The following is a 17516-nucleotide window of genomic DNA, read 5'->3' as shown; positions in this document are numbered from 1 at the left end:
CGTGAAATGTCAAAATAATTCATTACCAAAAAAAAAAAAAAAAAAAAAAAAAAAAAAAAAAAAAAGAAAAAAAAAAAAAAAAAAAAAAAAAAAAACAAAAAAAAAAAAAAAAAAAAAAAAAAAAATGAAAATGCATTTTGCCCGGTGGGACGCGGGTCGGATCATTCGGATCTAGAGAGAAAAAAAAATGGGGGGGAGAAAAAAATGGGGAGAAAGAAAACGGGGAGAAAGAAAGTGGGGTGAAAGAAAATTGGGAGAAATTCCATTATCGGGTAAGTGGTTTCCAAAAACCACATTAGTTGAGACTGACAACAATTACAGGAATATATATATTATATATTATATATATATATATATATATATATATATATATATATGTATATAAACGAATCTCGACAAAGCAAACCAAAACATATAACCATTTTGTAAAAAAAAATGATAAATAAACATAATCCTAAATCAATGGCGCCAGTCAGTGAATAAGTAGCGTTTGTTAAATAAGTAAATAAATAAGGAATACAGCTTCCCAGCTAAATATATAGAACTTCCCAGCTAAATACATAAAAGAACTTCCCAGCTAAGTATATAAAAGAACTCCCCAGCTAAATACATAAAAGAACTCCCCTGCTAAAATACATAAAAGAACTTCCCAGCTAAATACATGAAAGAACTTCCCAGCTAAGTGTACATAAGAACTCCCAGCAAAATACATAAAAGAACTCCCCAGCTAAAATACATCAAGGAACTTCGCAGCTAAATGCAAGTGGGACATTACGTAACCACTGGCTACCCAATTATTAGGAGACCCAAGGTCGCTTTTTTTTATATTTTATCTATTTATTTTTTATAAGCGACAAACTCGACCCAGGAAATAGAAACGAAGCGAGCAAAGTGGGAATAAAGGAGGAGTCGTTTGAGTCGTATATCTCTCTACCCTTGGAGGAGGAGGAGGAGGAGGAGGAGGAGGAGGAGGAGGAGGAAGAGTTCCTCCCCGCTCCTCCTTCCTCCCTGAATAATAACGAAGTCAAAACCGATGCCCATTTGGCTCCACGATCGGATATTTAATGGGGCCTCTATGGTGCCCTTGTAGGCTTCCATTTTCAAGTTGAATTCCCCAGGAACGATGGCGATTCGGCGATCGCCGGGTTATTTAAAGGGGCATGATGTTTCAGAAGAGAGAGAGAGAGAGAGAGAGAGAGAGAGAGAGTTAAACTATATATATCACAAGACAGGGCCACCGAGGTGAGGAAGTTCGCCATGGACAAAAAAAGGAAATTGAGAAGTTTTTACAGAGAAGAGAGAGAGAGAGAGAGAGAGAGAGAGAGAAGAGAGAGAGGAGAGAGAGAGATAGAGAGATAGAGAGCGAAGAGAAGAAAGGAGAAGAGAAGAGAGAGAGAGAGAGGGAGGTTCGGCGAAGAGAAGAGAGAGAGAGAGAGAGAGAGTTCAAATCTAGAAGTCGGTAATAAATTTACCGACTGGGAACCAAATGGCCGGATAGAAGAGTTATTGTCTCGAATTAACAGTAAACAGTATCTTGAATGATAGGCGGTAGCTGATAATTCTACATATATTTTATGTATGTATATGAATGTATGTATGTATATGTGTAATGAATAAAAGGTAATATGTGTATGTGTGCTTGAAACATTAGGCTTAAGAGGACATAACCAGCGCAATCGTCAAATCGAGAATAAACCCTGTATTCAGAAAACCTTCACGACATCATCACACATGACAGTGAATACGCTACACTGAAAGGAAACTCAAGTATCCAAAAATAAAAGGAATCTATTATTTCCTGGTGTGTAAATAGACCACTCTTTCAATTCGAAATCGCCATCTCCAGCCGGACTTCTTAATTCGAAAATCCTTCGGTACAAATCTTGAAAGAATCCGAAGAGAGAGAGACTTATTAAATACCTAAAGACCGAGGAAGGCGATGGAATCAAATCCGAGATCATAAAACTGAAAATTTAACTTTAGAATTAGATTGAAAATACGATGGACTCGATTGTTAACCTCGTCTGTCTGTCTGTCTGTCTGTCTGTCTGTCTGTCCTGGTCCCCCCCCCCCCCCCCCCCTGTTTTCTGTCTGGTCTGTCCTGTCTGTCTGTCTGTCTGTCTGTCTGTCTGTCTGTCTGTCTGTCTGTCTGTCTGTCTGTCTGTCTGTCTGTCTGTCTGTCTGTCACACCTTAAATCAAACTATTCCTTCTGAAGAAGGCTCGTTGTTTTAAAAAAATAATTTTTGGAATTAGTGTAAAATTTTCTACGGCAATTTCTTAAATATATTACTTAGATAACTAATGAGACTTCGTTAGTTTAGCTTTAGTGTGTACTTCCTGGAGTTTCTGCTTTTTACTTCAATCTATACCATGAAAATGAGTAAGTAATTACAAGGAAGTTCTCGAAGCATAGCATTTTACTTTACAGCTTCCTGGTAGTTCCTCTCTCTCTCTCTCTCTCTCTCTCTCTCTCTCTCTCTCTCTCTCTCTCTCTCTCTCAACTCATCAGGGAATAAACAATGACAGTGAATACGAAAGTAAAATCATATCTTATAAAAAAAAAAACTACATGAGAAATTGAGGTATATAACATTCCCAATTTTAGGTGCGTAAATAAAATATGATTTCATGCAAAACTTCCAGCAAAAAGAACTATACGAAATTACGGCTAAGAATATCTTTATTCATTATCTCTGTTCTACGATAGCGAAATAACTCTCTTCTTTATCATCTTAAACAGACAGAATTGTGGGAACCTGACCACACTAACTTGAGAATATTAGTTCTTGAAACCACAGAAAGTAGGTTTCGTCTGATAACTCTACCGATGGCGCACTTTACCAGCACTTGAGGACATATGTTTGGTTTTCCTTCGTTAAGTTTCTCTAAACCGCTCTGCGCAGTGCGGAAAATAACTGAAAATAACTGGCTAATGGAAAAATAAATAACTGGCTTTTTGGGAATAAATAACTCTAATGGAAAAAAATGGCTATTGGGATAAATAACTGGCTAATGAAAAAATAACTAGCTATTGAGAAAAAATAATTATCTATTGGGGAAAATAATTGGCTATTGGGACAAAATAATTGGCTACAGGGAAAAATAACTGGCAACTGAGAAAAAACTGGCAAATGGAAAAAATAAATGGCTATTGGGGAAAATAACTGGCTATTGGGAAAAAATAATTGGCTACTGGGAAAAATAACTGGCTAATGGAAAAAAAACCTGGCTAATGAAAAAAATAATTAGTTATTGGGAAAAAATAACTAGCTATTGGGAAAAAAATAACTGGTCAATGGAAAAAAATAATTAGCTATTGGGGGGAAAATAACTGACTGACGGAACAAATAACTTGCTATTGGGAAAAATCAACTGGCTAATGGAAAGAACAACTAGTTATTGGGGAAAAATAACTGGCTAATGAAAAAAATAACTAGTTATTGGGAAAAAAATAACTGCTAATGGAACAAATAACGTGCTATTAGGAAAAATAACAGGTAATGGACAATAACTAGCTATTGGCAAAAAATAGCTGGCTATTGGAAAACCAGAAGTAGAAATCCAAACCTTAAACTGGTACTTTGTGATTTTCTATACAAGATTCATACGAGTCCAAAATAAACATTAAAAAGTAGACACGCGGCCTTAGGAAAAATGAAATAATTGAAAGGAGAAACACTAAATATAGTAGAAAATACTTTAAGGAATTAGAGCTTTTAACAGGAATAAGTCAACATGAAATAACTGTTATAAGAGGCAATGCTTTCAATAAAGAGACGAAACAATATTAATAGTAAAAATTTAAATGAATGTCATCTGAAGACAATAACTTCTGTTTAGTTAACATCCAGACGGACGGGCTAAATGATATCTTTTCCTTGCCCAGGCCGGACGAACAAGACAAAGAACACAAAGGCATGAGGAGAATTCAAAGATTGAGCAGAGGCCAAAGGAACGGGCACCCTAGGGTTATTTACTAGCTTGGCTAGAAGAAGAACGCGAGAGAGAGAGAGAGAGAGAGAGAGAGAGAGGAGCGTTAAGGATGCAAGGTGGGGCTTGCTCAAGGTGTAAGTGCCAGGGCTGCTCTTATAGAACCAGGAAAACAGAAGCAAGGGGAGCATTCCAAAGCTTGGCAGTAGAGGGAAAGAAACAACGTCCATATCGGATAACTTACAAGGGTTTATGATTTTCTGCCGTAACAACTATGCTTAAAAAGTGAAGGTTACCTAAGCTTTTGAAATCAAGCAAATAATCGCTAATTACATCGAGATATTTAGAAATTAAAATAGTGCAACTGGTATTATTAAAAGATGTTCAATTATAAAAAATTAAATTTCAACTATAAAAAATTAAATAAATATGGAAAACATTGTTTTACAGACTAAATTCTTGTTCGAATCCCTTTCCAAACAGTTCTGAGTCTTTTCAAAATAAGTAAAATAAATACAGGCAGGAGTTAAAAAAAAACTGACTATGTGTTGAAATAAAGTTGAATAGTTGAATGCACAATAAAATGTAGACATTGAAATAACGGTTGAACTTTGTACGTGGTTTTTTATGCAATGTTTTTTTTTTTTTTTTTTTTTTTTAAACTGAATGAACTTCGTTGTGCCGCCGATGACAATAACCTTGAGGAGAGGAATAATAATAACAATATTATTATTATTATTATAATTGTTGTTGTTATATTTTACGTCTAAGTAGCCTCTACGTGATGAATACCACGTGAAAAATTAAAAGACGATATTTCTCAATTGGTTACCAACATTCAACAATTAACACATTAAAAACTAAATAGATAAATAAAGTAAATACGCATATAAATAAATAAATAAATAAATAAATAAATAAATTAAATAAATAAATAAATAAATAAATAAAATAAATAAATAAATAAATAAATAAATAAATAAATAAATAAAACGCACTAAATTTGAAAACTGCAAATTTGACACCACCGTCAGAAATATTCTTCTTTCTATTTTTTCCTTAAATCAATATATTCTGATTTGCATAATAGGAGCATGCTTTTCAGAAGTGAAAATCCTGGTCAGAAGAATGCTGCTATGATTTATTGATTTATACACTTGAATGATTAGTTCTTGTACATTATTGATGCTTAAAATAATTTAAAAAAATATTTGTGGTACTGCAAACAAATACCTGTAGGTATACAGTATAGCTACGTCATTGACTGATTGATCAAGTCTACCGAAACACGCTTCTTAATTTACAAAAGCATCTCTGGTTTCTATTATCATCATGTAAGTGCCTTTCCTTATCAAAACCGAACTCAGAAACATAAAAAACAAAAAAAAAAAAAAAAGATTCAGCTGATTCTCAATCATGTTAAAAACAGTGAGAGTTTTTCAAGACACTAGGAGAATGCAAACACTTGTCCATTTAGAAAGAGAGATATTGTGATTAATGAAACGATAAACTTAGTTAGAATACACTTTTAGATCGGGCTGACACCAGAAAAGTAAGACGCCAAAATAACCACATCCTCTATACAAATGCATCGCGCTAATATCTCATAAAAAAAGAAGAAAAAACAACATATGTATGAAAAGACATATTCGCTTGTATTTACGAATGGAAAACAACATATCTACCACCAACTGGTTTTTTTGTACTTCATGTTAACTAATCTCTCTCTCTCTCTCTCTCTCTCTCTCTCTCTCTCTCTCTCTCTCTCTCTCTCTCTCAACACCAATAAGCATCCCGTCCCACCGCAAGATTATAAATGCGACTGCAGTCGGGGGAAGCACGGCGTTTCATTGCAAGTGCTTGCTTCGTTGACGTTGTAACAGAAGGCAAGAACGCAGTCATGAGGAATTTCATAGCCATCGCGCTGTTGTGCGGTAGGTGACATTTCCACTGACAGTTACTTCTACAATCTTTTATTCGTCTGGATATTTCAGTGTGCAACTTGAGGAATTACGAAGGATATATGCAATAAATGCTATTTCATGTGAGAGAATATACATACATTATATATATATAGATATATATATATATATGATATAACTATTATCTATATTATTATATATATATATATATACTATATGATAATAATCACTTTAGCACGTGATTCATTTATCACACATATATATCCAACAAGTGAAAAATAAGAGGGACGGGGTGTATAGGTCCTGACCGGTTTCGACTTTTATTTCCAAGCCATTGACGAAGGACTGATACATAGTATTAGGAGTCACAAATAATCATACTACAGAGACAGTACTGACGAACATACACACAACCGTTTGTGACTGAAGACCTCAAACGGTTGTGTGTATGTTCGTCAATTCTGTAAATTTTAGCCAAATGAGTTTTGAGAGCCCTTCCTACCTTGACACCTGCCTGTGGGTGGATCTGCAGTCTCAAACGGTTATGTGTATTGTCTCTGTACTAAATATTTGTGACTCCTAATACTATGTATCAGTCCTTCGTCAATTGCTTGGAAATAAAGTCGGAAACCGGTCAGGACCTACACGCCGTCTCTTATTTTTCACCTGTGGATATGTGTGATATATATATATATATATATATATATATATATATATATATATTATATATATATATATATATTATATAGTAAAATATCGATACCCAATACTTACTCGGAAAACACGTTTCTTTTTTCCAGCTGTTATCGGAATCCAACCTGGACAAGCACGTGAGTAGACATATTGCACTGCAATGCAATTCACCTCGTGAGTTAATTACCCTTACAGCAATTGCTCATAAATCTGTATTCCTCTAAATACTGACTGGCCTAGTCCCGCAAACTGGCGTCACAACAACGCGAGATATCTCTGCCTAAAACGTGAGACGGGCTATAAATAAATGGCTGACGAAAATTGGTAACTTGGTAGAAATCAATGTTTGGCATTGAAGAGCTTGGAAGAGAACATCGTCCATCGAAAATGTTTATCTACAACCTGCTGAGTTATTTCTGCATTTTGATGGTGTCAATCTGAGGCAGTCAAGGGACGAATTTTATTTCCAAAAGCTTTGTTTCAATGTGACGATTATGCTAAGACTAATTATCGGGGAAATTTTGTCATGTAGGTTAAGGAAGCAATCACTGTGATAAAGATAATAATAGTTGGAATATGCACTATACATATATACACATACTTTTATATATATATATATATATATAATATATATATATATATATATATATATATATATATATATATTAAAAACGAAACAGATACATACATACATGCACACACACATACTTACAAACATACATATATGTATGAACACACAAACACAAACTCACACACACATACACACACACACTATATAAATACATATATCCATTACACGAAGCCCAAAAAATTGAAATAGAAGACAATAGCAAAGCAGTAAACCAGAATTACAATCATCGCTTCTTTGGAGTTACAGAAAACAACAACAACAACAACAACAACAATAATAATAATAATAATAATGATAATAATAATAATCACTAACACAGGCTAATCTTCCATGCGACCATATCCCTCCAGAGTGTCCTGCGGAATTTATAGAATTCTTCCCGGATCCTGCGGTGCCCATGGGCACCTGCATTCACTTCGCCATGGACCGCAAGAGAGACTGGCACGCGGCTAAGGACTACTGCGTGGCCAAGGCCTCAGTCTTGGCCAAGCTAGACCCTGGACAGCTGCATTACCAAGTCATTGATTACATCCTCGGGAACCAAGGTGAGGCTTTAGGGTGCTTCTCCGAATCTTACTATATACTATAATGAGCGTTCCGTCCGTCCGTCTGTCATTCAATCACGGCCAAACGGCTGGTCCGATGGGCATGAAACTTGGCAGGGTTATAGTGGAGACCCCTGAGATGGTTTATAATGGGGCTTCATCCTACCTCCTCCTCCCCCCACTTCCAAAGGGGGTGGGGGTGAGAAGAGATTCCCTGAATCGGAGCTGGTTCTGCCCGTGAAACGAGGCTGGTTATGCCCGTAGACTTAGTTACTTTACGAATTTATCATACATAATTTCTGTACACATGACTTATCATTTGGAAAAGAATACTATAAGGTAAACATCAATGACATAATAATTAAAAAACACTAGCGAGTCACTTATATGAAGCAGCAGATGAACATGCTTTCAGAAAGCATTGGTAAATTGCTAGTAATTTTAATGCTATTAAAATGCTTAACATTCACAATAACAGTATCAATTTTTAAAAATAATAATAATAACACCCGAGGCGGAGAGTGCTCAGTAATAATAATAATATAGTCGACATGTTTCGTCCACTTCCATGGCCATCTTCAAGGAGGTTCTCGAAAGCTCTCCATGCATATATATTTTTGAATATTTATTTAAATTTACATCAAAGAGGATATTTTCAACAATGATAATAATAATTAATAATAAGAGGAACCAAGCATTTGCTCAAAAGTTCTCATTGTATATTTATTTTAATAATATATTTACACTTACATCAGAGTGGATTTTTTCACCAGTAATAATAATAATAATAATAATAATAATAATAATAATAATAATAATAATAATAATAATAATAATAATAATACGAGGTATGAAGCAGATTCTCAAAATCTCTCGTTGTATACAGCTTTTTAAATTTATATATTTACACTTACATCTGAATGGATTTTTTCGCCAGTAAGCCAGTAATAATAATTATAAAATAGTATCATCCCCAAAACACAAGAAGTCTCATCTTGATTACTATAATCAACAGAAAGCAAAGAGTTACAGAAACAGCTGGCTACTGAAAAGATATCCTTCACCAATCTAATAAGATAGTTACATTTAGTGAACTAGTGAATGCAGACTTCAATATTAACGCAAGTAATCCTGCCTGTCAATTCTTAACTTCAATAAAAAAAAAGTATATTGTAAAGTCAGATTCCATATATGTGCAGAGGCATATGCGATGAAATAAGGTCCAAAGGTATAAAAACATCCTTTGTGCTTGTGTTATACATAAATATATATGATTTTCTGTCTTAAAGACTAATTCATTTTAAACTTCAACAGCTTCAGGAGAAATTTCATATTTCCCCTTTTCTTCGTAATTATGAATAGTGTGGAGTAACCCCTTATTAACCATGAAATTCTTTTGACTGCAAATCTCCATGTTGCTGTTTAACCTTTCTTTGTTTCCCCCAGCTTGGAGAGACGAAGCATTTCACATTGGCTGCACTGATGAACTTCACGAAGGACAGTGAGTAAATCTATTGAACTGGGTGTGATTTACAATTTGGCATCTCAATACAAAGGTCCTCTACATTATGCGAACGTCATCTCGCGGTAGCAACTGCTTATGTAAGCTGTATCGTTAGGGAAGAGTCAATATTGGCGAAGGTATTTCGGAAGCTAACCAAGAGCGTCCCTTAAAATTTTTTAGGACAATATTTGCGCAGAAATACCTCAGCAACCGGTTGGGTAATTTGCATTTAGTCAGATGAGACATGCAACCCATTGCCCTTACTTAATTGAGTTATAGATCTTAGGCATAATGCAAAGCACTGGGGCAACTAAGGCCATTCAGCGCTGAAACGGAAATTGAAAGTAAAAGGCTTGAAAGGTGTAACCCCGGAGGAAAACCTCGCAGTTGCACGATGAATCAATTGTTAAGAGAGAGTGGACCATAAGATGGAAGAAAAGAGAATATGAACGGAGGTACAGTTAAAGGAATGAAAGGGACGCTGTAAAGAGCCTTCAGTAATGCCTACATTGCACTGCATGAGGTGCACTGACGGCACAACCCTCCTATGGGGAATGCCCTTACTTGGTCTGGAAGGAAGAGAGCAATAATACAAAGGGCAAAGTGACTTTCCACCTAAAGCGGGTTTATGTGGTCTTCCTTAGCAACATTCATTTCAGCATGTGACCTCCCTACCTACGCGAGTTTGTGTAGAAGAGACTCCTTAGACTTGGCAGGCAACTCTCCTAGGAGAAAGGCACTCCGAAAACAGACCAACGGGTGGAAGGGACCCTTTAGCCTTGGACCTTGGTAGGCAACCCATCTAAGAGAACGTTACTTTGAACACAAACCTTGCTCTTTAAACCTTGGACTGTGGCTTAGCCATTGTACCGTGGCTTTCCATGGCCTTGGGTTGAGTTCCCTTCCTTAAGGGTACAATCTGACAGTTTTACTTTATTTATTTATTTTTTTTTTAAACCTTACTGTTTTTCAAAAATATTTTATGGATGGTGAATTTTACAAGGCAGTGACTTGCGTGTCGATCATAACTATCATCAGTTTGTATTTCTGTTTTCATTTTCAAAGTTGCAATTACTTTTCGCTCTTATTTTCTTCGGACCTATGTTAGTTAGGTACACCGGAATGCTTACCCCACTGGTTCTTAAATTCAACGATTAAACATTTTAGCTTAACAATCCCTTCATGCATCGTCACCTTGACTTCCACTGACACTTTAAATAGCTTCCGAATCGTTTGCTTAAGCCCTGCTACCTGTCTTTCATACTCCCATTTCATCAATCAAGCAATCAATCAACCATTTCCTGTGGCACCCATAGAGCCTCTATGAGCTCACGCCACCACATTTGAGTTGAGTTGAGTTGAGTTGAATATAGAATTTAGGCCAAAAGTCAAGCACTGGGGCCTGTAAGGTCATTCAGCGCTGAAATGAAAATTGACAGTAAAAAGGTTTGAAAGGTGTAACAGGAGAAAAACCTCAAAGCAGTTGCACTACAAATCAAGTGTCAGGAGAGGGTGGAAAGTAAAATGGAAGAAAGAGAATATGAAAGGAGGTACAGTAAAAGGAACGAAAGTGGTTGCACCTAAGGGCCGAGGGCACGCTGCAAAGAACCTTAATACCTACTGTGCACTGCATGAGGTCCACTGACGGCACTACCCCCCTACGGAGCAATTACCATTTCATGTTTTGATTTTATCTCATTTGTTATCAAATTTATTTTCAATATTACCCCGCAGGTGGATGTGGGTGATGGATAATACTTATGTGAGCATGGGGCTTCCTCACTGGCTCCCTGGCCAACCCGACGGAGGCACTGCAGAAAACTACGGCTGCCTCTACTACCCAGACTTCATGTACAACTCCTGCAGAAATGACCAGACGATGTACGCCATCTGCATGATCTAACTTACGCTTCGCTCTAAAAGGAATAAATAGATTAAGTGTTGACGTCATTATCATTCAGAAGACGAACCCTATTCATATGGAGCAAGCCCACTAAAGGGGTCCACTGACTTGAAATTCAGTCTTCCAAAGAATATGGTGTCCATTAGGGGGTTAAGAGAAGGTAAAGGGAAACGGAGAGAGTGAGGAGATCTCAATCAGTTATTAAAACGATAAATAAATAACTAAATGAGTAGATATGCGCCTCAGTGGCGTGAATGGTATAGTGTTGGCGTGCCACCTCGGTGGCAGCAAGTTCGATTCTCGGGCATTCCATTGAGGTGTGACAAATGCGTATTTCTGGAGATAGAAGTTCACTCTCGACGTGGTTCGGAAGTCACGTAAAGCCGCTGGTCCCATTGCTGAATAACCACTGGTTTCATGCAACGTAAAAACACCATACAAACCATACAAATAAACAAATGAGGAGATACAAACGTATTAACACGTTTGAACGTTCATCGCAAACGGGGTGACCAGGGAACGCCCCCATGGTCCTCCCGTAAGGAATGTCGATCTCTCTCTCTCTCTCTCTCTCTCTCTCTCTCTCTCTCTCTCTCTCTTAATTTTAAGTGCCACAGAATCTAGATCTTGTTGGAAAATGTTGGAAAATCATACAAAGCCGCTTTCTGCTCATATCTTCAGCATCGCAAGACCCAGATCATCCTGGGTTTTAGAAATGACTTATGGCATAATTTGCGTGCGCTCCTGTATGTGTGTGTGTGTGTGTTTGGCTCTGCAACCAACCACGAGGAAAAACTGATATAAGGCATAATTTCCTAAGGTTAAAACAACTCAAATAAACCCATTCATTAAAAAAAAAAAAGTGCGTCTAACTTCTCTTCCGTGTTCCTAAAATCTATACAGAGTAACATACAGAGAGAGAGAGAGAGAGAGAGAGAGAGAGAGAGAGAGAGAGAGAGAGAGAGAGGGAGAGTTCTGGGGAAACTGTCATTCCTGATGAAATACAACAAATGTAAGAACATGGGTTTTTTCTTTTTTGATAGATGCCAAAACTATAAAACCACCTGTAATTGATTACTTGATTAGCACATAACAGGGAAGACATTCTGAAAAATGTTTTTTTTTAATACTTGAAAAAATGAATGCAGCCGAGAACTTGATATACCAAACACATAAAGTACAATAGAGAAATCTCGATACTTTTCAATACCATTTCATGAGATACGTACAGAAGACCCACGATTCATAGCGAGGTTATTATTATTATTTTTTTTTTCTGCTCTATCACCAAGAGATGAAGGACACGATCAGGAAAGAATATATGCAGAGACTCAAGGCGATACTCAAGTCAAAACTCAACGCCGGAAATAAGATAAAAGCCATAAACACATGGGTAGTGCCAGTAATCAGATACAGCGCAGGAATAGTGGAATGGACGAAGGCAGAACTCCGCAGCATAGATCAGAAAACTAGGAGACATATGACAATACACAAAGCACTACACCCAAGAGCAAATACGGACAGACTATACATAACACGAAAGGAAGGAGGGAGAGGACTACTAAGTATAGAGGACTGCGTCAACATCGAGAACAGAGCACTGGGGCAATATATGAAAACCAGTGAAGACGAGTGGCTCAAGAGTGCATGGGAAGAAGGACTGATAAAAGTAGACGAAGACCCACAAATATACAGAGACAGGAGAATGACAAACAGAACAGAGGAATGGCACAACAAACCACTGCACGGATAATACATGAGACAGACTAAAGAACTAGCCAGCGATGACACATGGCAATGGTTACAGAGGGGAGAGCTCAAAAAGGAAACTGAAGGACTCATAACAGCGGCACAAGATCAGGCCCTAAGAACCAGATATGTTCAAAGAACGATACACGGAAATAACATCTCTCCCATATGTAGGAAGTGCAATACGAAAAATGAAACCATAAATCACATAGCAAGCGAATGTCCGGCACTTGCACAGAACCAGTACAAATAGAGGCATGATTCAGTGGCAAAAGCCCTCCACTGGAGCCTGTGCAAGAAACATCAGTGACCTTGCAGTAATAAGTGGTACGAGCACCAACCTGAAGGAGTGATAGAAAACGATCAGGCAAAGATCCTCTGGGACTATGGTATCAGAACAGATAGGGTGATACGTGCAAATAGACCAGACGTGACGTTGATTGACAAAATAAAGAAGAAAGCATCACTCATTGATGTCGCAATACCATGGGACACCAGAGTTGAAGAGAAAGAGAGGGAAAAAATGGATAAGTATCAAGATCTGGAAATAGAAATAAGAAGGATATGGGATATGCCAGTGGAAATTGTACCCATAATCATAGGAACACTAGGCACGATCCCAAGATCCCTGAAAAGGAATCTAGAAAAAGTAGAGGCTGAAGTAGCTCCAGGACTCATGCTGAAGAATGTGATCCTAGAAACGACGCACATAGTAAGAAAAGTGATGGACTCCTAAGGGGGCAGGATGCAACCCGGAACCCCACACAATAAATACTACCCAGTCGAATAGGAGGACTGTGATAGAGCAAAAAAAAAAAAAAAAAAAAAAAAAAAAAAAAAAAAAAAATAATAATAATAATTAATAATAATAATAATAATAATAATAATAATAATAATAAATAATAATAATAATAATATAATATTATTATAATTTATATATTATTATTATTATTATTATTATTATTATTATTACAACGTGCACAAATTAATATAGAACGAGGTAAAACTACAATTAGAATTTTATCGGAAACTCCCATACACAGAAAATGATTGTTGGTCAATTTTACAATTTTCGACAAAATGAGCTGAACAGCGGTTAAATGTTTAAATTGGCTGGGAATCCATCAAATAAAATAAAAAATAATAAAAATAATTGGGCGCTCAATCTCCATAGAAGTGCACAGCCCAAGCATGCATGCGTCCATGAGCGCACGCACACACACACACACACACACACACACACACACACACACACACACATATATATATATATATATATATATATATATATATATATCGTATATATATATATATACATTTCATCATCTTTCCAAATGATATTCCCCCATTACATTATTTTTTAAATCCCTTCTTCTTTCCTGAAGTACTGTAATATTCTTCCAGGAGAGAAGAAATACATAACAATGTTTATACCAACTGATTGCATGATCGCTTACTGCAACAGTTACAAACCGGTCTTCATCCATCCGTCTCCCACCCTCCCCCCACCAAGTGAATAAAAATCCATATGTATAGATAATTCAATCAAGGCATATTTTGGAAAACTATGTGCTTTTTGAGCCTCAAGAAAGCCATCATCTTTCTAATGTCAAAACACCATTTTTTAAAGACCAATATTAAATATCTTTAAGATCCTTGGGCAAATCATGACCCTTGGAAGACCACAGGCAATTTGTCACTTCTCGACTTCTCGAGCAGCCATCTTCTTTTAAGCACCACCAGTAGCCTCTTCGTTTGGATCTCAAGATTGTCCACCACCAGCTTTTTAAATATAAGAGACAACCACTTTATGGTCTTTATCCAAAGAAGAGTATACTTTGATTCGATTATAACCTTACCTCGAACTGCAACCATCGACCTTCGTCGTTTTGATTAAATGAAAATCCAACTGCCTTTACATACAACTGGCAACTATTTCCTCTCTGATCCGAAGAGCAACCACCTTCCTGTACATGCCACTGTTCTCAAGAGCAACAAGTTAGTCTTAAATACTTAAAAGCACTCCTTCACGTATAGTAAGCAACCACCATCTTCTAAAGACCAGGAATAACCAACATCTTTTCGATCGTGTAAGTAACTATCGCCTTATAAATATCAAAAGCAATAATTTTCGATTCCAAAAATGCCACGAGTAAATGATATCATTCCGACTTGACTGCGTTCCCCAAACTCAACACAGAGGTCAGCTCTTGGTCGAACATTGCCGTTATGCTCTTTGACCTTTGCCGGGGCCATGGGACAAATCTTCAGCTCGCTGACACGTACCCAACTACGAAATCTCTCTCGAGGGGAGGTCCCTTAAGAGGCGTAGACACTGAACAAACATCTTCCCTTGCAAAGAAGACTTACGAGCAGCAGTTTGTCCAACGGTGACTTATGTTTGTTTCTTTGTTTGTATGGTGTTTTTACGTCACATGAACCAGTGGTTATTCAGCAACGGGACTAACGGCTTTGCGTGACTTCCGAACCACGTCGAGAGTGAACCTCTATCAACAGAAATACACATCTCTCACCCCTCAATGGAATGCCCGAGAATCGAACTAACGGTGACTGATGCAAAAGGCCAGAGGCGTTGAAAATACCACGAGCAATTACCTTAATTTTGACCCCACGAGAAAGTTTCATCCTTTAAATACCTAAAACCAATTATTGTAATTTCGATTACCGGGGGAATTCACCTCCTTAAAAGATCACGAGCAATTATTTTACTTTCTATCGCATGGGAAACTATCATACAATGACAATATATTCTCAATTCGAGCATATAAACAGTTGTATTTTAGTTTTTTTGTAAAAGAACACTATGGAGATGGCTTTGTATGTCCGCCCGCACTTTTTCTGTCCACCCTCGGATCTTAAAATCTACTGAAGCTAGGAGGCTGCAAATTAGTATGTTGAAAATCCACCCTCCAATCATCAAACTTACCAAATTGCAACCCTCTAGCCTCAGTAAGTTTTATTTTAATTAAGGTTAACTTTAGCCATGATCGTGCGTCTGGCATCTCTATATGCGCCAACAACACAGGCAACCACCGGGTCGTGGCTGAGGACATCACCAGTCCGTGGCTGAGTTTTATGGGCCGCGGTCAAAGAGTTTCATGGGCCGTGGTTGAAAGTTTCATACAGCATTATACGCTGTACAGAAAACTTGATTCCTCCAAAGAAACTTCTGGTCATTTTCAACCTCCTCGTTTTTTTTTTTTTTTTTTTTTTTTTTTTTTTTTTTTTTTTTTTTTTTTTTTTTTTTTTTTTTTTTTTTTTTTTTTTTTGCCACCACCGATCCGTGGCTGAGTTTTATGGGCCGCGGTTAAGAGTTTAGTGGGGCGTGGCTGAAAGTTTCATACAGCATTATACGCAGTACAGAAAACTCGATTGCTCCGAAGAAACTTCTGCTCATTTTTTTTATTTAGTTTTTTATTTTTTTACGGGTGGCCATTACCATCTCTTAAGTTCCACGACACAAAACAGAAACTTTCAAATCCAGGTCACTAACCTTTTTTTCCGATGTGACGACGCCCTTCAGTTCAATCTATCAATCAGCCTTATCTCGCTTCTCCCATAATTCAGCTGTTCTTTTTCCCGAAAAAAATACTGAGATGAACCAAGTGGCAGCCCCTACGTACGAAGGCTTTAAATACTCAAGTTGTCATCGGAAAATGCTCAGTAATTCAGCTGCTTCCGATCAACCAGCTTAACATTAGCCAGGATGTGGAATGTAATGATTTTCTTACTCATCACAGGTAGGATTTCATCTGCGTTTGACATTCACTTTATTTACTTTATCGTAAATTTCATTCGGAGATTTTAAAAATACGTTGATTATACAATATGTCCTCACACCCGAAACCTGACGTCTGTTTGGCAACAAACATTTACACACTGTATGTTATCAATGTGTTTAGACAAAGCGGTTATACTAGTCATCCTGCGAAGATCGAGCACTTCAGAATCAACTAGTTTCAGCACAATTGCACAGAACTTGATTTTTACTAAATTTAGTCTCTCTCTCTCTCTCTCTCTCTCTCTCTCTCTCTCCACTTCTAAACTATTGCTTCGTCATTATATCTAACATTGTCTTCTTACTTCCGTCTCGATATCATTATCTAAATTTCCCATCGAATAAGAGAAATAAAAAAATATCCATCAAATACGAGAAATAAAAAAAATATACTAAAAATAAATCGATCTAGAAATCCTTGGACACAAAACAAGACATGGTTATAGCAGTTTAAATTTCCGGGTTTTAATAATCTCTAGTACTACTGTCCTTGCTGTTCAACATCAGAAACAGTCAACCACGTTTCTGTCGTTGCATTGGATGTTGCACGAAACTTTACGCTCAGTCACGACCAGTCTCCCGAATTCTAAACAGGACACGATTCAGGAAGCAGGTATTGCAACTTTATTTATAATTCCCGTTAATTCATCGTGATTCCTCGATGTCATCTCTATCAACCAAAATATTCTCCTGCACTCATCCAGGAGTCTTTTTACCCATTTGTTCCTCAGTGAATTCACTCATTATTATTACCATTCAATCAACTGTTTCTCCACCTGGTTACTGCCTGAGATACCCGGCATCAATGTTGTTCTTCTGCCCTTCAAAAGTGTCAATAC

General features: G+C 37.0%; 2 protein-coding genes across 4 annotated transcripts in view; one reads left to right on the top strand and one right to left on the bottom strand.

Moving 5' to 3' along the window:
• LOC135207744 (prostaglandin E2 receptor EP3 subtype-like) overlaps window positions 1-17516 on the bottom strand; it is a 661187-nt gene that overhangs the window by 47033 nt on the left and 596638 nt on the right. The window lies entirely within an intron of this gene.
• Window positions 5733-11169, top strand: LOC135207733 (uncharacterized). Its single transcript, XM_064239562.1, has 5 exons — window positions 5733-5865; window positions 6654-6683; window positions 7528-7722; window positions 9169-9223; window positions 10961-11169. The coding sequence occupies exons 1-5, from the start codon at window positions 5748-5750 to the stop codon at window positions 11127-11129; spliced, it is 567 nt and encodes a 188-aa protein (XP_064095632.1). The 5' UTR covers window positions 5733-5747; the 3' UTR covers window positions 11130-11169.

This window comes from Macrobrachium nipponense, chromosome 11, assembly GCF_015104395.2.
Source record: "Macrobrachium nipponense isolate FS-2020 chromosome 11, ASM1510439v2, whole genome shotgun sequence".
In the NCBI taxonomy this organism is placed as follows: Eukaryota; Metazoa; Arthropoda; class Malacostraca; order Decapoda; family Palaemonidae; genus Macrobrachium; species Macrobrachium nipponense.
The sequence above is the reverse complement of the archived record's forward strand: the minus strand, read 5'-3'. Positions and strand labels throughout refer to the sequence as shown.